At 49.9% G+C, this 19784-nt stretch overlaps 3 protein-coding genes across 4 annotated transcripts in view; 1 reads left to right on the top strand and 2 right to left on the bottom strand.

Moving 5' to 3' along the window:
- DNAJC17 (DnaJ (Hsp40) homolog, subfamily C, member 17) overlaps window positions 1-6548 on the bottom strand; it is a 49063-nt gene extending 42515 nt beyond the window's left edge. Inside the window, exon 1 of the mRNA XM_011989293.1 lies at window positions 6445-6548. Within this exon, the coding sequence (XP_011844683.1) occupies window positions 6445-6522 (78 nt within the window). The 5' untranslated portion in view covers window positions 6523-6548. The remainder of the gene's footprint in view (window positions 1-6444) is intronic.
- ZFYVE19 (zinc finger, FYVE domain containing 19) lies at window positions 6156-13987 on the top strand. Its single transcript, XM_011989296.1, is given in 12 exon segments — window positions 6156-6794; window positions 6796-6954; window positions 8196-8317; window positions 8485-8535; window positions 8929-9047; window positions 9148-9293; window positions 9726-9831; window positions 12053-12256; window positions 12695-12774; window positions 13125-13223; window positions 13355-13482; window positions 13560-13987. Coding segments are annotated over 12 exon segments (1422 nt in total). The 5' UTR covers window positions 6156-6665; the 3' UTR covers window positions 13639-13987.
- A 979-nt stretch (window positions 13988-14966) lies between these two features.
- The window catches only part of PPP1R14D (protein phosphatase 1, regulatory (inhibitor) subunit 14D), a 25070-nt gene continuing 20252 nt past the window's right edge, over window positions 14967-19784 (bottom strand). The window contains exons 3-6 of one of the 2 annotated variants that reach the window (XM_011989297.1): window positions 16771-16884; window positions 15685-15768; window positions 15477-15509; window positions 14967-15277 (exon numbers count right to left, since the gene is read on the bottom strand). In XM_011989297.1, the coding sequence (XP_011844687.1) occupies window positions 15163-15277; window positions 15477-15509; window positions 15685-15768; window positions 16771-16884 (346 nt within the window). In that variant the 3' untranslated portion in view covers window positions 14967-15162. The remainder of the gene's footprint in view (window positions 15278-15476; window positions 15510-15684; window positions 15769-16770; window positions 16885-19784) is intronic. The other variant, XM_011989298.1, reaches the window with a different exon arrangement.

Below are 19784 nucleotides of genomic sequence, written 5' to 3'. Positions count from 1 at the left end.
TGTTTTTAGTAGAGATGGGGTTTCACTATGTTGGCCAGGCTGGTCTTGAACTCCTGACCTCAGGTGATCCACCTGCCTCTGCCTCCCAAAGTGCTGGGATTACAGGTGTGAGCCACCGCACCTGGACTCAAAATGGTTTTGATCTGCATTTACCTAATGACTAGTGAAGTTGAGCATCTTTTCATGTGCTTATTAGCCATTTGTATTATCTTCTTTGGAGAAATGTCTATTGAGGTTCTTTGCCCCCACCACCCTCCTTTTTTTAAAATTTTTTTACAGACAGAGTTTCACTCTGTCACCCAGGCTGGAGCACAGTGGCATGATCAGAGTTCACTGTAACTTCAAACTCCTGGCTTGGCCATTTTTTAACTGAGTTGTTTGTTTTTTGGTTGTCGAGCTGTGTTTTTTTTCTACAACCATTTAAACATGTAAAAACCATTCTTAGCACATAAGCCATTAAAAAAAAAAAGGTTGGCTGAGTGTGGTGGCTTACGCCTGTAATCCTAGCACTTTGGGAGGCCGAGGCAGGTGGATCACGAGGTCAGGAGTTCAAGATCAGCCAGGCCAAGATGGTGAAACCCCGTCTCTACTAAAAATACAAAAATTAGCCGGGTGTGGTGGCGAGTGCCTGTAATCTCAGCTACTCCGGAGACTGAAGCAGAGAATTGCTTGAACCCGGGAGGCAGAGGTTGCAGTGAGCCAAGATTACACCACCACACTCCAGCCTGGGTGACAGCGAGACTCTTGCCTCAAAAAAAAAAGGTCATGGGCCATTTGCCCCCTCAAACTGTAGTTTGCCCTACTCCTTCATTTTACATTTGGGGAAAGTCAGGCCCTGAGAGAGGCAGTGACTGCCCTTGGTCTCCTGATTGTCAAGTAAAGTTGTTGCAGTGGTCTCTTTAGCTACTACTTCATTCATTCAACAAATACTTATTGAGAACCTACTATGTGCCAGTCACCAGGGAAGGGGCTGCTACGGAAGAGCCTGAATCAGATCTGGTCCTCAGAAGCAGGAGTGCAGAGGGCATTAAGGTATGAGACAAATAATCACACAAATAAATACATAAATGCAAACTGAAATAAGTGTTAGAAAAAAGAAAAGCCAGCTGCTATGAAAGAGAATATAGGCAAGGCTTCTCTGAGAATGCCATTTCAACTGAGTTCTGAAGGACAAGTGAAAGCAACTCAGATTAGCAGAAGGGGAGGAAGAGCATTCCCGGCAGAGGAAAATGTATGAATGGGCTAAGAAATTCTATTGAGTATTTTATTAAAAGTGCTAAATAGGGTTTTCAGGGAGTAGCAAGGTCACTCCATTTTCTGTGAGGAGAACTGGAGAGGCCCAATAGATCAGAATGGAGTAGGCTGAAAGCAGAAACAGGTTGGCAGGCTCCTTGAAACATTCAGCTGAGTGGATGGGGCCTGGGCTGGAGTGGTGGTGGTGGAGACAGAGAGGGTGAACAGGTTTGAGGATTATTTGGGAGCCTGACTCATCAGGACCCGGTGATGTTCTAGATGGCATGGGTGAGAGGACAGGGAGGTACTGAGAATGACTCCAGGTTCCTAGCTTGAATAGATGGATGGTGGTGCCATAAGATAGGGAAATCCAAGGAAGGAGCAGGTTTGGAGAGAGACTTGAAAGAGTTCAATTTTTTTTTTTTTTTTTTGAGACAGATTCTAGCTCTGTCACCCAGGCTGGAGTGCAGTGACTTGATCTCAGCTCACTGCAACCTCCGCCTCCCAGGTTCAGGCGATTCTCCTGCCTCAGCCTCCCAGTAGCTGGGACTACAGGCACGTGCCACTGCATCTGGCTAATTTTTGTATTTTTAGTAGAGATGGGATTTTACCCTGTTGGCCAGGCTGGTCTCAAACTCCTGACCTCAGGTGATGTGCCTGCCTGGGCCTCCCAAAGTGCTGGGATTAGACATAAGCCACTGCGCCTGGCCAATTTTTGGATGTAGTAAGATTTAGACTGCTGTGAAACATCCAAATGGAGGGATCAAACAGGCGGATAGATACATGGATTAGGGATTCAGAGAAGTAGTCTGAACACAAGTTAAATTTGGTAGTGGTGCTCATCACTACCACTGAACCACGCTGGACAGGGCCAGGGAGCCTTAGTAGACGGAGCAGAGGCCTGAGCTGGGCATCAGGGCATCAGGGTTCTAGTCTCAATTCTGCCACTAACCCACTTCTCTGAGCCGCAGTTTCACCATCAGTAACACAGGGAGCTTGGCCTCCATCAGGGCTGCTTTAACCTTTTTTGAATTAAAATTCCCTCCTCTGGCCAGGTGTGGTACCTCATGCCTATAATCCCAACACTTTTCGGAGGCCAAGGCGGGAGGATTGCTTGAACCCAGGAGTTCAAGACCAACGTGGCCAACATGGTGGAACCCCATCTCTACAAAAATACAAAAATTAGCCGGGCATGGTGGTGCACACCTGTGGTCCCAGTTACTTTTGAGGCTGAGGTGGGAGGATGGCTTGAGGCCAGGAGGAGTTTGCAGTGAGCAGTAATCATGCCACTGACTCCAGCATGGGTAACAGGGAGAGACCCTGCCTCAAAAAAAAAAAAAAAAAAAAAAAAAAAGAAAGAAAAAAAAATGTCCCCCTCTCCTCCAGAATAAATACATAAAAAATATCACACATGATTTTCAGAGGTTCCTTCACCCAGTTCCTGGAGACTTTCTGTAGAGGCCAAATTGAGAACTCCCAGGCTATTTGGACAACCAGTTTAGGAGTTCTTCCTTGTATACACTTGAAATATTTGTGTATCCTCTAGGTTGCCCTATGACAGCAACCTAGGTTGGCTATGACAGGTATTAAACCATGGTGAGGGGACACCAGGGCCTAGGTCTCTCTTGTTTTCTACCAAAAAGTGTCTGTTGCCATGAAGCTAGCCAGTGTGTCCAAAGTGCAAATGGGAATAAGTGCTAGAAAGGAGAACTGGCTGCTATGAAAAAGAATAGGTAAGGCCTCTTTGAGGGTGCCACCTACTTATGCTCCAAAATAGACTGTACGTATTAATATATACATTTGCTTTCTTAGAATGCCCTGCCTCCACCTCCACATGTCCAAACTCTGCTCATTCTTCAAGGCCCCAAATACCTTCTCTACTTCCTTTATCCCTTCTCTCAAACTAAAAGCAATCTCAGCCTACACTGAACATCCACAGCACTTTGTACCCCCCTTTTTTTTTTTTTTTTTTGAGACGGAGTCTCGCTCTGTCGCCCGGGCTGGAGTGCAGTGGCCCGATCTCAGCTCACTGCAAGCTCCGCCTCCCAGGTTTACGCCATTCTCCTGCCTCAGCCTCCCGAGTAGCTGGGACTACAGGCGCCTGCCACCTCGCCCGGCTAGTTTCTTGTATTTTTTAGTAGAGACGGGGTTTCACTGTGTTAGCCAGGATGGTCTCGATCTCCTGACCTCGTGATCCGCCCGTCTCGGCCTCCCAAAGTGCTGGGATTACAGGCTTGAGCCACCGCGCCCGGCTCTTTCCTTTTTTCTTTTCTTTTTTTTTTCTCTTTTCTTTTTTAAGAGAGGCAGGGTCTCACCCTGTCATCCAGGCTGGAATGCAGTGGCAAAATCATAGCTCACTGCAACTTCCCAGGCTCAAGTGATCCTCCCACCTCAGCCTTCCATGTAGTGAGGACTACAGGCGTGTAACACCCTGCCCAGCTTTTTTTTGTTTTGTTTTTTATATATATGGAGAGACAGAGTCTCACTATGTTTCCCAGGCTGGTCTCAAACTCCTGACCTCAAGCATTCCTTCCACCTTGGCCTCCCAAAGTGCTGGAATTGCAGGTGTGAGCCATCACATTCAGCTGAATACTTTCTTTAAAATCCAATTATGGGCAGGGCACAGTGGCTCACACGTGCAATCCCAGCACTCTGGGAGACCAAGGCAGGAGGATCACTTGAGCCCAGGAGTTTGAGACCAGCCTGGGCAATACAGCTGGACCCCATCTCTGGGAGAAAAAAAAAAAAAACCACACACACACACACACACACACAAAACACACAAAACAAATTAGCCAGGCATGATGATGCACACCTGCAGTCCCAGCTACATGGGAGGCTGAGGTGGGTTGACTTGAGCCCAGGAAGTCGAGGCTGCAGCGAGCTGTGATTGTGCCACTGCATTCCAGCCTGAATGAGAGAGAGATCTCTTCTCAAAAACTAGAATTTAAAAAAAAGAAAATCTGATTATGTAACTTCTCTAATTAATAGAGAATGGCTTCCAACTGACTTCCTCAGGAGTTCTCAAGTTCAGGGTTAGAAACTCTAGATTTCAGCTGGGCGCGGTAGCTCATGCCTGTAATCCCAGCACTTTGGGAGGCCAAGGCTGGTGGATCATTTGAGGTCAGGAGTTCAAGACCAGCCTGACCAACATGGTGAAACTCTGTCTCTGATAAAAACACAAAAATTAGCTAGGCGTGGTGGCACATGCCCGTAATCCCAGCTGCTCAGGAGGCTGAGGCAGGAGAATTCCTTGAACCTGGGAGGCAGAGGTTGCAGTGAGCCAAGATTGCATCACTGCACTCCAGCCTGGGCAACAGAGTGAGACTCCATCTCAAAAAAAAAAAAAAAAACCCAAAAACTCCAGATTTCCCACTCGGATCTTGGGTGAAATGTCTCAAATAATTTCCCACTAGTAATAAAGTACTAATTAAATAATATGCAGGCAGGGCATGGTGGCTCTCACCTGTAATCCCAGCACTTTGGGAGGCCGAGGTGGGAAGATCACGGAAAAAAAAAAAAAAAAATTAGCCAGGCGTGGTGGTGCATGCCTATAGTCCCAGCTACTCGGGAGGCTGAGGCAGGAGAATCACTTGAACCTAGGAGGCAGAAGTTGCAATTAGCTGAGATTGCGCCACTGCACTCCAGCTCTGGGCGACAGAGCAAGACTCCGTCTCAAAAAATAATAATAAATAAAGAATTTTAAAAATAATAATTTGCAAACGGAGAGCACTTAGAATACAATCCAGGAAAAAAAAATACTGTCTAGGACATAGTAAGCATTATACAGGTGTTAGGAATTATTAATCCTAAAATATTAAAACATGAGAGAGGTGGAGCAGATGCTTTTGATGCTTCATAGACATGCCATGGCCACTTCTGATTTCAACTGCGGCTGCAGGGGACAGATTTGTGCAGGTTGACAGCATCTCTCAGGGACCCTCTGGGTCTCCCTGATTTTCTGCCCCAGAGCTTCCTCTTCTCAAAAGCTCACTCACCCCATGAGCAGGGCAGCCCAGAAGTACAGGGACAATAGTGGGCACTAATTTTCTTTTTTCCTTTTTTTTTTTTTTTTTAATTTGAGACGGAGTCTGGCTCTGTCACCCAGGCTGGAGTGCAGTGGCACAATCTTGGCTCACTGCAACCTCCACCTCCCGGGTTCCAGCGATTCTCTTGCCTCAGCCTCCCAAGTAGCTGAGGCTATTTGTGCGTGTCACCACGCCTGGTTAGTTTTTGTATTTTTAAAAGAGACGGGCTTTCACCATATTGGCCAGGCTGGTCTCGAACTCCTGACCTCGTGATCCGCCCGCCTCGGCCTCCCAAAGTGCGGGGATTAGAAGTGTGAGCCACCGCACCCGGCCTAATGGGCACTAATTTTACTTTTTTTTTTTTTTTGAGACGGAGTCTTGCTTTGCCGCCCAGGATGGAGTGCAGTGGCGCGATCTCGGCTCAGTTGGGCACTAATTTTCATTTGATGAACGCCTCTCCTTCCTATATTGTTAAAACTACCACCATGATCCAGGGGGAGATAACAGAAATCCTAAATCCAGCTTGATCAGTGTTTCACTCCCTGGCATCTTTTATCAACACCTAAGGTAGCATGGAACTCTAGGCCGTCTGCCTTAACTTTCTGATCCTCCTGCTTTTAGCCCGCTAACGAGCACATGCTGAGAAGGGCATCAGCTACCTGAAAAGAATCAATGGGCTAGAGTGGAAAAGAAAATAGAGACAGCAGGGTCATCGGTCACATTGGCAAGGGGGCATGAAAAGGGAGTGGAGAGGCCTTGAGATCTGACTTTTCTTTCGCCCTAGGCTCTAAGTGGAGGAATTAAATCAGCCTGCAGAAGAGACTGAAACGAGGCACCTCTTGTCACAGCCAAGGCAGAAGCGGAAACGGAGGCCGAGACTGCGCAAGCGCAGAGGAGGCTAGCGTTCCCTCGCAGCCTCACCCCGCGGCCTCTAGCAGACAGAGGCCACAGGGAGAGCACAGCCACCCGGCGCGAAGAGCCCTCTGTTCCCCGCTTCCTCTTGAGGCCCTCGGACCGTCCAGGAAATGTCTGGGAGCCCGCTGCGGAGGGCATAGGGCCGACCCTCGCTCCCCGCCCAGGACCCGAATGAACCTGGAGAGCGGATATCAGCCGCGGCCCAGGCGCTAGGACAGGAAAGGCCGCCAGACCTCTCAGGATCAGCCTTCCTCGCCACCATTCTCACCTCTTTGTCCGCTGCCTTCTCCTCAATGCCTAGCAGCGCGTACAGGTCCATCTGTAAGAGCTCCTTGGTCACTGCCATGGTTCTGGCCTGACGGATTCGTACTACAACTCCCAAGAGTCTAAGCGCGCGTGGGGACTGCCGGCTCCGAGTGGCGCCTAGCCCTCTGGGAATTGTGTTCTGGGTCAGGCTTGACTGACTCTGAGGGAGGCTGGCAGTCGTGAATGAACTACGACTCCCAGCAGCCCCCGTTGTCGCCGCTGCCGTACGCTGGCTGCAGGGGAGCGTGCGGATTCCCCGCTGTAGGTCGCGGCCGGACAGTGCCAGTGGGCGTGTGGGGCGGGGCAGGGCGTAGCAGGGCAGGGAAGGGAAGGGCGGAGCTGGGGTGAGGGTACAAGGGGCCCAGGACTTGGCCGGCGTGACTTCAACTCTGCAGATCCTGCGGTGCTGGGAGCCACCATGGAGAGTAGGTGCTACGGCTGCGCTGTCAAGTTCACCCTCTTCAAGAAGGAGGCGAGTCTTCCCTCCCCGAAAGCTGCAGGGCCAGGGAGGAGAGGAGGGAAAAGCGCGGGACTTAACGTCCAAAACTTGGTCTTACGGCCCCTTTCCAGCTATGTAGTTTTGATGAAGTCATTGATCCTCAGTTTCCATTTCTGTAAAATGGGACTAACATTCCCTCGCTTTCTGAGTTTATGTGAGGGTCCACTGAAGTGCTTTAGGTTGAGGGTTCCCTATAAACTGTAAAGCGCGCTGCCGTCATTTTTGCAACACTACTCTTTTCTGTCGGCCCAGTGTAGCATCTGGCGGTTTTTTCCTCTCCACCCTGCCCCTCTGAAGCGCGGTGTCTATCACACCAAGCCCGTTACTCTCTCCGCTCTGAACCTTCCCCATCCCGCAGCCCGCCCTTCTCCAGGTCGCTCGAGTTCGGTTACCACACTTCCTCCTGATTCAGGGGCACCATGGTGAAGGGTAGCTGTCCTGTCCTTATCACAGACCTGCCAGATTCCTCTAGTAAACTGCAGGCCCCCTCTGCCTCAGTTGTGGCTAGGGATTCTGACCAGGAGATGCTGGGAACCAGATAGAGTAAATTAGTATCACGTAGGAAGGCAGGACTGTGTAGCGTTTACCAACCTGGATTTTGGAGTCAGGGTTCAAATCTGAGATCTGCTATCTTACTGAGGGGGTGACCTTGGTTTGGGGAAGAGGACCTCTGTTCCTCTCGAAACAAGTATAATCACGGTTGGCATCAAGATTAAGTAAAATAATGTGTGTAAATTGTGAGGAATAAATCACATGATGAATGTTAAGTACTGGGTTTAGTGCCTGGTACATAGTAAGTGCTTAATAAATGGAGGCTATTGTTAGCCCATCCTGAGCCAAGCCTCCCTCCATCTCTGCAAGAGCAGAGGAGGCATGGGCTCTGCCCAGTCTCTGATTCTCCTTTGTGGAAGAGTCAGTGGCCTGAAATACTGGGTTTTATCTATCTGTCTTCTACACCCCTGGGTCAGGGAATTGAAGACAGGGTAGAAAGCATGGGAATTTTGTATAAACCTTCATTTGGCTTGAATAAGATGCTGGAAACCGAGGAATTGCTTTACTCTCCACCCCTAGGCCTTAGGGGCCCCACTCCTCTTCCTCCTCCCAGCAGCTGGCCATAACTTCAGTGACTTCTCTGTGTGTGAGATTGGAGAGTCCCTGGGAGCAGCCTGCAGGGGCAGGTGAGAGGTGGATCTCCTATTTCATGTTTCTTGTAGTATGGCTGTAAGAATTGTGGCAGGGCCTTTTGTTCAGGCTGCCTAAGCTTCAGTGCAGCAGTGCCTCGGACTGGGAACACCCAACAGAAAGTCTGCAAGCAATGCCACGAGGTCCTGACCAGGTGAGAGGCAGGCATGGGTGAAAGTTCAGTCAAGTATGGCAGTGGGCATCTGGCCAGCCCTCACAGCTTTGTACTTTGTGGCGAGAGTCAGCCGAGGAAGTGTTTGGAGTGGGGGGCACTACCTGGTGGGATGGCAGGACTTATAACACTAGATTTCTTCTCTGTAGAGGATCTTCTGCCAATGCCTCCAAGTGGTCACCGCCTCAGAACTATAAGAAGTAAGTGCTGAAGAGAAAAAGACAAAGAGGGTTGGGGAAAGGCTAAGGGAGCCATAGGGAAAGACCCTCCCCGAATCTTCTAGATGGAATGAGCACAGAATCAGGAGAATGCTCTCCTCTCCAGCTCCTCACTGCCCTCTTGGGCTTCTAAAGCAGCTCTTCAGCCCTCTCTCCAGGACAGGCACTAGGTATAGCTTGTCCTTTCAGCTAGACCCTCTGGCTGGTCAGCCAGGTTGGGCTGCAGGGTGGCATGAGTGAGGGGCACAGCAGATTGCCCACTGGAGGCCTCCCTAGGTGCCCAGAAATGATTCGATTTGAATGGGAAACAGTAAGTGGGTGCCTTCACTCTTCCCCTCTGCCTTCTTCAAGAGCCTCTATCTCATATCCTGCCAGGCGTGTGGCAGCCTTGGAAGCCAAGCAGAAGCCCAGCACTTCCCAGAGCCAGGGACTGACCCGACAAGACCAGATGATTGCTGAGCGCCTAGCACGACTCCGCCAGGAGAACAAGCCCAGTGAGCGGGGGCAGATGGGGTTGCCTAGAGGACACAGTCCAGGGCTTCTGGGACTGAGATGCCTCTGGCCCTTACAAGGCTCCCTCCGTGCCAATTGCAGAGTTAGTCCCCTCACAGGAAGAGATAGAGGCACGACTGGCTGCGCTAAAGGATGAACGTCAGGGCTCCATCCCTTCCACCCGGGAAATGGAGGCACGACTTGCGGCGTTGCAGGGCAGAGTTCTACCTTCTCAAACCCCCCAGCCGGTGAGTGTTATGGCTTAGGAGAGAAGCGGGAGTGCTAGGGGGAGGACCCAGCAGATGCCCAGACACAGGTATTGGGGTTGTACAAAAGTAATTGCAGTTTTTGTTATTACTTTTAATTGCAAAAACCTCAGTTACTTTTGCACCAACCTTTGTATTTTATGTACTTTGCAGGAGTTGGCAAAGCCTCCCACCCCTACCTCCTGATCCTCAGGCCTGCTACCAGACCCGGGGACCAGGGACAAACAGCACAATTGGGTAGGGCAGGAAAAAGTGGCCCCTCAGTCCTGTTGGGGACTGCCAGACCTACTTGATTATGTGGGCCGTGGATCCTTCTCCTTTCCCTGGGCTTTGAGAACTCCTTAGCATCCATCCCTGACCTAGACTGCTTCTGGGCTACCCCTGCTCTCCACTGAGGTTTCCTCGTCTGGACAGGCACATCACACACCAGACAACAGGACCCAAGCCCAGCAGACACAGGATCTGCTAACGCAGCTGGCAGCTGAGGTGGCTATCGACAGCTGGAAAGGAGGAGGCCCAGGTAACCCCTCCATTTGGCTCCCTAGGAATCTGCCCCACCTCTTTCCCCAGACTGGAGAGGCTCTGCTGTCCACCCTCTGGGAGATGAATGTAAATCAGAGAGTGATCAACATTGTAAGAGTTACGATTCATTGAGTGCTTACTCCAAAGGGAGCCAGTGTAAGTCTAGTGTTTAAGTGCACGGGCTTTAGAATCAGACAGTGATTCCCAGTTCTACCACGTATTAGCTGTGTGATGCTGGGCAAGTTACTTGACCTAAGTCTCACTTTCCTCATGTGTAAAATGAAGATATGTATGGAAAAACCTACCTCAGGGAAATCACGAGGAGTAAATGAGATAATCCAATAAGTGCTTGGGATGGTATCTGACTCATAGTGAGTACTCAGTGAATATTCTCTGCAATCATGATGTTGATAAGGAGGAAGAAGCTATTTAGTAGCACCAGCCACATCTCAATGCTCAGTAGCCACATGGGCTTCATGGCTGCCATCTTGGGCAGCACAGATATAGAACATGATATGGAATGTTTCCGTCATCATAGAACATTCTGTTGGACAGTGCTGTTTGAAGGCTTCAGAGCAGTGTTTTTCTTTTCTTTTTTTTTTTTTTTTTTTGAGACAGAGTCTCGCTCTGTTGCCCAGGCTGGAGTGCAGTGGCCGGATCTCAGCTCACTGCAAGCTCCGCCTCCCGGGTTCACACCATTCTCCTGCCTCAGCCTCTGGAGTAGCTGGGACTACAGGCGCCTGCCACCTCGCCTGGCTAGTTTTTTGTATTTTTTAGTAGAGACGGGGTTTCACCGTGTTAGCCAGGATGGTCTCGATATCCTGACCTCGTGATCCGCCCGTCTCGGCCTCCCAAAGTGCTGGGATTACAGGCTTGAGCCACTGCGCCCGGCCAGAGCAGTGTTTTTCAACAAAGGATGATTTTGGCCCCCAGGCTACTTGTGGCAACGTTTAGAGACTTTTTGGTTGTCACAACTCAGGATATTACTGGCACCTAGAGGATAGAAGCCAGGGATGCTACTAAATCTACTGTGTCACAGGACAGCACATCACAATGAAGAATTACCCAGTCCAAAGTGTCAAGAGAACTAAGATTGAGAAATCCTGCTTTAGAGGCACAATCTCATTGAATAGCCTTGATAATCTTAGGAGGCCAGGTGTGGTGGCTCATGCCTGTAATCCTAAACACCTAAGGAGGCAGAGGCAGGAGGGAGGATAGCTTGAACCTGGGAGTTTAAGACTTGCCAGGGCAACATAGCAAGACCCTGTTTTTAAAAAAAAAAAAAGTCTTATAAGGTATATACTGTTCTTTTTTATAAATGAGGAAACAGGCCTGGTGAGCTTGAGGAACTTGACCAAGGTCACACAGACATTAAGCTGCAGAGATGAGACTTAAACCTAAGCTGTAATTTTAAACCTCTTGCTCTGAAACACTAAACTGAAGGTGACTGTGTCAGAGCCACACCTAATCTGGTAAAATTCTTCCTGCCCAGTGATATACAAGGTCTTGGCTTCATTGCCCTCTCTGTGCTGATCCCAGGAAATGGTAATTCCTGCCCTGAAAGGCAAAGAGACTGACTGAACCTTGGCCTCATCATGTCTTGTTCCTTTAGGGCAGTGATTCTCAAACCATAGGACACCCACCCTTAGGACAGAATGTTAAAATATCAGGTAGATGGCGATGGATGTGGTTGGAAAAGACATGGCTAAGATTACTAGTTTTTTACATTTGGGAAAATGGAGGAATACTGATTTTATTTGTAATAGAAACCATAGGCTCTAGTGCTGAGCAAAAAGCTGATGATCTGTGATTAGAAAGGGTTGAGAAAGGCCGGGCGTGATGACTCACGCCTGTAATCCCAGCACTTTGGGAGGCCGAGGTGGGTGGATCACAAGGTCAGGAGTTGGATACCAACATGTTGAAACCCCATCTTTACTAAAAATACAAAAATTAGCTGGGCATGGGGGCATGTGCCTGTAATCCCAGCTACTCGGGAGGCTGAGGCAGGAGAATTGCTTGAATCCGGGAGGCGGAGGTTGCAGTGAGCTGAGATCGCACCACTACACTCCAGCCTGGGTGACAGAGCAAGACTCCGTCTCAAAAAAAAGAAAAGAAAGAAAATTATTTAAGAGCAAGAAAGCATTGAGAAATGGGCTCATTGGCTTCTGAGGAGAGATCTTGGGATGTCTCTGCCTCTCTGATGGCATTACCCCTTCTAGCTGCCTCTCTCCAGAATGACCTCAACCAGGGTGGCCCAGGGAGCACTAATTCCAAGAAGCAGGCCAGCTGGTCCTTGGAGGAGGAGAAGAGCAGACTGCTGGCTGAGGCAGCACTTGAGTTGCGGGAGGAGAACACGAGGCAGGAACGGATTCTGGCCCTGGCCAAGCGACTGGCCGTACTGCGGGGACAGGACCCCGAGAGAGGTGAAGGCTGGGGAGCAGCTGCTCACTGGTGTCCCTTGGTCAAGGCCTCCCTGGCAGGGCTGAGTCAGGTGCTGGGGGTATTTGTGTCCAGAGATGTGCTGAGCCCAGCCCAGAGCCACAAGGAAGGTGGTAGAGCAAAGCAGTGGGTGAGGAGGAGTCAGGGGCAGCCATGAGGGCAGGGGACCTTCAGTCCATTCAGGGGCTGAGGCTTCCACTCCTGCCTCCAACCTAGCCCTCAGGCCTGCTTCAGTGATGGCCCAGCCCTGCAGGGGTGGGGCAGGCAGGGACAGGTCTGATCAGGGTAGCTGAAGAGGCTCCTCAGCTCTGAAATAAGTGCCCCTGGGAACCGAACCAGTTCTGAGAGGCAGGAGGGCAGCCACTCATGTGAAATCTCTCACCCTCACTCCCCCTTCCCCTGTTCCCATCTCCCTCTTCAAGTGACCCTCCAGGACTATCGCCTCCCAGACAGTGATGACGACGAGGATGAGGAGACAGCCATCCAGAGAGTCCTGCAGCAGGTGGGCCTGGCTTACTCACCTGCCACCCCTTGTCCCATCTCTGCCTCATTGCCCCACCTCCACTGTGGTTGGACAGTAACTGTGAAGCTCCTTCAGGGACAAGAGAGGAATAGAGGAAGTAAGGTACCCAGTGGGGTGTGGGAGCCTCATTGGGAGTTCTCATTGGGCCCCCACTGTCCCTGTGACCCAGACCTGCCCACTGGTCCCTGGAGATAGGGAATCAGCAGCCACAAGCCACAAGTAAAGAAAAAGATGAGTTTGAGAAGCTAAGTCCACAGCACACAGAAATACTGGGAGATGGAGGGCCTGGGCCTGGAGCAGGGAGTGGTACCTCTTCACCCTGTCTGCAGCTCACTGAAGAAGCTGCCCTGGATGAGGCAAGTGGCTTTAACATCCCGGCAGAGCAGGCTTCTCGACCCCGGACCCAACCCCGAAGGACACAGCCGGAGGTGAGAAAAGCCCCAGGTGCAGACCCCCAGGCCGCCCACAGCCTTGCTTCCTGCCTGGCTGACTGCTCCTGCAGCGGCTCCCACACCCCACTGGGTACCTTACTTCCTCTATGCCTCTCTGGTCCCTGAAGGCCCAGGATGTGGACCCCAGGCCTGAGGCTGAGGAAGAGGAGCTCCCCTGGTGCTGCATCTGCAATGAGGATGCCACCCTACGCTGCGCTGGCTGCGACGGGGACCTCTTCTGTGCCCGCTGCTTCCGGTGGGTGCAGGTGGAATGTTCTGTGGGAGGGCTCAAGGGCTGCCTGGATCCCTGACTTGTATCCCTTTGTTCCACAGAGAGGGCCATGATGCCTTTGAGCTTAAAGAGCACCACACATCTGCCTACTCCCCTCCGCGTGCAGGCCGAGAGCACTGAGGACACCCTGGTTCTCCTGGAAAGGCAGTCCCACAGGCAGTGGCACCCATTTCTGGGCCCAGCCACAGGACGTCCGATGGGAGAGCTTGTCTGGCTCTACTGATGATGGATAGGCCCCTTCCTGAGCTTTGGTGTCCCTGGAATGAGGAAAGATTCTCTATTCGAGAAGATGACTGGGAGGGCCGAGGGAAGAAGTCGGGGCCCTCCTATTAGAAGCCCAGACTGGAAGTGAGAGGCATGATGGGGAGAGACCAGACTGAATCTACGGGTGAGCCCTGTAACCTGGCTCTGGGGCACAGGTCCCTCCCCTGGCACTTAGTGGATCTAATAAAGTATGTTGATTCATTGAGCCTAGCATCTCATTTCTACAACCCTGTGAGCCTGGGCCCTGTGAGCGGTGGCAGGAACAGAGCAGGCTGTAAGCACAGTTGTGGGGAATGGGGGAAAAGGTTGAGCCATCCTATGAACTTCTCCAGGCAGGAGCAACCCTACCCATCCTGGTGGCGTCACATGAAGTAAACATGCGCATTCATTCATTTGAACTGTGCTCCAGCTCTGGGCAGCCCTACTTAGCCACCAGGCCCCACCATCTTGGATTTCTCAGCCTCTCCACTACTCACACAATGCATGCTGGGACAATGCACACACACCCTGCTTCCTGCCTTACTGGCAAAGGACCGCACCTCCTAGGGCTCCTGTACCAACCTGCCTGCCATTCAGTCTCAGTATCTGTCTTCCAGTGATGCGCCCTAACCGGACCCCTGACCTCTCGGCATGTACCCTTCACATGCCTCTGCATTGCCTCTGCTATTTCTCTTCCTGCCCCTGGCTAGAACCAACTCCCTAAGGAGTCCTCGGGCTGAGGTCTACCTCCTGCATCATTTGTGGTTGGAGGAGCCTTTTCTGAGGCTCTTGGATCCAGCTAGGTTTTTCCTGTTACTTCCTCTCTAGGATTTGAAACTAGTCTTTGCCATTGGCGTCCCTCTTGTTGGTTATGTCAGGAGGCTGTGTACCTTAGGCAGATAATGTCTGCTTGGCTCCTTGGCCTTGCTAGATTGTGATCTCTCTGAAGTGGAGCTGTGACCTTCGTCTTTGAATTCTCGAGTCCTTTGGATGGATGGATGGATGGATGGATGGATGGATGGATGGATGGATGGATGGACGGATGGATGGACGGACGGATGGACGGATGGATGGACGGACGGACGGACGGACGGACGGGGTGTGTGGGCACAGCCTAGTGACTTAGGTTGTGGCCTTCCTGTGTATCACTTCATCCTCTCCCTCCCCTGTCCCTCAGCAGAGACATGTTCCACACTCCATTGAGCTGGGGCTCCTAAAGGTTTTATCCACTTGGCTGCCAAGGAAGGCATTAGACAGCAGCCAGCTCTCTCCCAGAGAGCCCAGCTGACAGAAACTAGTTGTGACCGCACAGCCAGTAGGAGTATGCAAATGTCCCTCCTTGTTCACATTTCTTGTTTGTGTCCCAAGGAGCTATTTCTCTCTTAGCCAGGATCTGGAGTTTCAGGGCAGGCCTGGCAGCGCTGAGGCTGCTAAAGATGGTCTTTCAGGCTTATTTCTGAGGCCGGCTGAGTCTCCGGAGTTTCTTGAGTTGACTGAGCAGCTCAGAGATAAAAGCCTGAGGGAGAAACAGGAGTGAGACCAAGGCTTGGGGTCACACTTCACCCCTCACCCTGCCCTCGCTAATCTTCCCCTACCCCTAACTCCCCAGAGAAGGAGAAGACCCACAGGCAAGCCTTCCCTTCGAATACTCCTCTTCATTAGCCGCCTCCCACATTGGGCCTCCTCTTACCCCAGACCAGCAGAACGTCCCTTACCTCTGTGGGGCGAGGGCAGTTCCCAAGAATGGCCTAGATAGGGGAGAACACAGAGAGGGCCCCAAGTCACAGCACTTTCCCACAAGTCCCCACCAATCTCCCAAGAGTTCTCCCCTCTGGGTTGGTTCTCTCCACTCCACCAAAGGAGGCAGAACCTGGGAGTCTGGGTTCCCTCTGACCCAAGGCCGGCTTCTAGCCCCCATCCTACCTCCAGCTGTGTCTTCTGCTCCTCTGTGGATAGATCCATGAGAGCCTCCAGGTCAATCTCAGGCTCAGAAGGGGTTGCTTGATCCTATTTGGAAATCACATGGGTCTCAGAGGGGCCTGACCAGCTGGTGCTGGAATGAAGGTTACTGTCAGGGACTCAGCCCACCTCTCTCCAATTTCCCATGGTTAGACTTTCTCCTCACTCAGAACACCTATTCAGTTTTCCATTCAACGGTAATTTACTAAACATGTACTATATTTTGGCTGGGTGCGGAGGCTCACACCTGTAATCCCAGCACTTTGGGAGGCCGAGGCAGGCAGATCACCTGAGGTCAAGAGTTCAAGACCAGCCTGGCCAACATTGTGAAACCCCATCTCTACTAAAAATACAAAAATTAACCAGGCATGGTGGTAGATGCCTGTAATCCCAGCTACTTGGGAGGCTGAGGCGGGAGAATCACTTGAACCCAGAACCTGGGAGGCAGAGGTTGCAGTGAGCTGAGACTGTGCCACTATACTCCATCCTGGGTGACAGAGGGAGACTTCGTTGCAAAAAAAATAAAAATAAAAATAATTAAAAATTAAAAAAATTAAAGACATCTGATAAGGGACTGTTACCCAAAAAATACAAAGAATTACTGACCGGGCACAGTGACTCACGCCTGTAATCCCAGCACTTTGGAAGACTGAGGTGGGTGGATTATTTGAGGTCAGGAGTTCGAGACCAGCCTGGCCAACTTGGTGAAACCCTGTCTCTACTAAAAATGCAAAAAGTAGCTAGGCCTGGTGGCACATGCCTGTAATCCCAGTTATTTGAGAGGCTGAGGCGGGAGAATGGCTTCAACCAGGAGGTGGAGGTTGCAGTGAGTGGAGATCGTGCCACTGTACTCCAGCCTGCCTGGGCGAGACTCTGTCTCAAAACAAAACAAAAACTGGCTATGGTGGCTCATGCCTATAATCTCAGCACTTTGGGAGGCCAAGGCGGGTGTATCATTTGAGGTCAGGAGTTCGAGACCAGCCTGGCCAACATGGTGAAACCCCGTCTCTACTGAATATACAAAAATTAGCTGGGTGTGGTTGCGCGTACCCGTAATCCCAGCTACTCCGGGAGCTGAGGCAGGAGAATCGATTGAACCCGGGAGGCAGAGGTTGCAGAGAGTGGAGCGCACCACTGCATTCCAGCCTGGGTGACAGAGCGAGACTAAAAAAAAAAAAAAAAAAAAAAAAAAAAATTAAATTACAAGAAGAAGATGAACAACGCAATTAAAAAATGGACAAAAGATATGAACAGACATCCCACTAAAGAAGATATATAGATGGAAAGTGAGTGTATAAAAAGATGCTCAACATCATATGTCATTAGGGAATTGCAAATTAAAACATTCATTCATTCATGTCATTCACTGCTGGTGGGAATGCAAAACGGTATGGCTACTTTGGAAGACAGTTTGGTGGTTTCTCACAAAAGTAAACTTTTTTTTTTGAGACAAAGTATTGCTCTGTCATCCAGGCTGGAGTGCAGTGGCATGATCAAGGCTTATTGCAGCATTGACCTCACAGGCTCAAGGGATCCTCCCACCTCAGCCTCCCAAGTAGCTGGGACCACAGGAGTACACCACCCCACCCAGCTAATTTTTTATTTTTTGTAGAGACAGAAGTCTCAATATGTTGTCCAGGCTGGTCTCAAACTCCTGGTCTCAAGTGATCCTCCCGCCTCTGCCTCCCAAAGCACTGTAATCCCAGGCGTGAGCCACCATGCCCAGCCCTAAACACACTCTTACCATGCTATCCATTAATTACACTCCCTTGGTATTTACCCAAATGAGATGAAAACACATTCACACAAAAACCTGCACATAGATGACTGGGCGCAGTGGCTCACTCCTGTGATCCCAGCACTTTGGGAGGCCGAGGCGGGCGGATCACGAGGTCAGGAGATCGAGACCATCCTGGCTAAAATCCTGTGAAACCCTGTCTCTACTAAAAATACAATAAATTAGCTGGGCGTGGTGGCAGGCGCCTGTAGTCCCAGCTACCTGGGAGGCTGAGGCAGGAGAATGGCATGAACCTGGGACACGGAGCTTGCAGTGAGCCAAGATCGCACCACTGCACTCCAGCCTGGGCGACAGAGTGAGACTCTGTCTCACAAAAATAAATAAATAAATAAATAAATAATAAAACCTGCACACAGATGATCTATAACAGCTTTATTCATACTTGCCAAACGTGGAAGCAACTAAGATAGTCTTCAGTAGGTGAACGGATAAACAAACTGGTATGTCCAGAGAATGGAATGTTATTCAGTGCAAAAATGAAATGAGCTATCAAGCCATGAAAAGTCACGGAGGAACCTAAAATGCATATGACAGTTAAATAAGCCAGTTCGAAGCCAGTCACAGTAGCATGCACCTGTATAGTCCCAAGGAGTCTAGCCTGGGCAAAAAAGTGAGAGACACTGTCTCTAAAAAAAAAAAAAAATGAAGAAGCCAACCTAAATACTCTATGATCCCAACAATAAGACCTGCTGGAAAAAGCCAAAGTATGGCAATAGTAAAGAGATCACTGATTGCCACAGGGGAAAGAGGGAGGAGGGACAAGTAGAGCACAGGGGATTCTCAGCACAGTGAAACTCTTCTGTATGACACTATAACGGTGGATACATGTCATGCACAGTTGTCCAAAACCATAGAATATACACCAAGAGTGAAGCTGAATTTAAACCATGGACTTTGGTCAATAATGATGTGTCAATGTAAATTCATTGATTGTAACAAATAATGTATAACCTTGCTGCTGGTGGAGGATAGTGGGGGAAGCTATACATACGTGGGGGCAGGGAGATATGGGAAATATCTGTGCTTTATGCTCAATTTGTCTGTGAACCTAAAACTGCTCTAAAAGATAGGTCTATTAAAAAAAGGACGTGAGCTCAAATATAATAAAATTCATATTTTGCTGCTTCAACAAGGACATTCTTTCTGATCTTTTCATTTACCCATTTTACAGATGAAGGGGACTTTTTTAAATTTTTTTGAGAGAATCTTGCTCTGTCGCCCAGGCTGGAGTGCAGTGGTGTGATCTGGGCTCACTGCAAGCTCTGCCTCCCAGGTTCAGGCCATTCTTCTGCCTCAGCCTCCCGAGTAGCTGGGACTACAGGCGCCCGCCACCTCACCTGGCTAATTTTTTTTGTATTTTTAGTAGAGACGGTGTTTCACCGTGTTAGCCAGGATGGTCTCTATCTCCGGACCTTGTGATCCGCCCGCCTCGGCCTCCCAAAGTGCTGGGATTACAGACGTGAACCACCGCGCCCCACTGAAGAGGACTTTCTTAAGTGAAAACGACGTGGTGGTGAAGAACACGATTACTAGTACAGTTTGGTGCCACTTTCTTGATTCATGTTAAGGGCCACTGTTGCTTTTGCATTATCAGCACAAATGTCAACACACTGGAAAAGGCAAACAAAATCTTAGCATTGGCCAGTAGCAGTGGCTCACGCTTGTAAGTAATCCCAACACTTTGGGAGGCTGAGGCAGACGGATCACTTGAGGTCAGGAGTTTGAAACCAGCCTGGCCAACTTGGTGTAACCCCCGTCTCTACTAAAAATACAAAAATTAGCCAGGTATGGTGCCATGCACCTGTAATCCCAGCTACTTGGGAGGCTGAGGCAGGAGAATGGCTTGAACTTGGGAAGCAGAGGTTGCAGTGAGCCAGTATCGCGCCACTGCACTCCAGCCTGGGTGACAGAGCAAGATTCTGTTACTCAAAAAAAAAAAAAAAAAAGTTACTGTTATTATGAAAATAATCACAGAACCTTTGAAAGAGTTCTTGGAAACCTCCATAGGTCACCAGACCACTTCAAGCACCGATATGTTATCCATTTTTCTGTTGAGATTTTCAGTTTTTTCTTACTGATTTAAGAACTCTTTCTTTTTAACTTATTGAATTCAGATTAACCCTAGATTCCACATATGATGGAAATATCTATTGTGCTGGAGGGGTGCTGTTGGGGAAATACATGTATGTATTTATATAGTTGAATCTAATGGTATTTTCCAGTGTGTATTGCTTTTTTTTTTTTTTTGAGATGGAGTTTTGCTCTT

The sequence above is a fragment of the Mandrillus leucophaeus genome, unplaced genomic scaffold (assembly GCF_000951045.1).
Source record: "Mandrillus leucophaeus isolate KB7577 unplaced genomic scaffold, Mleu.le_1.0 Scaffold35, whole genome shotgun sequence".
NCBI lineage: Eukaryota > Metazoa > Chordata > Mammalia > Primates > Cercopithecidae > Mandrillus > Mandrillus leucophaeus.
The sequence above is the reverse complement of the archived record's forward strand: the minus strand, read 5'-3'. Positions and strand labels throughout refer to the sequence as shown.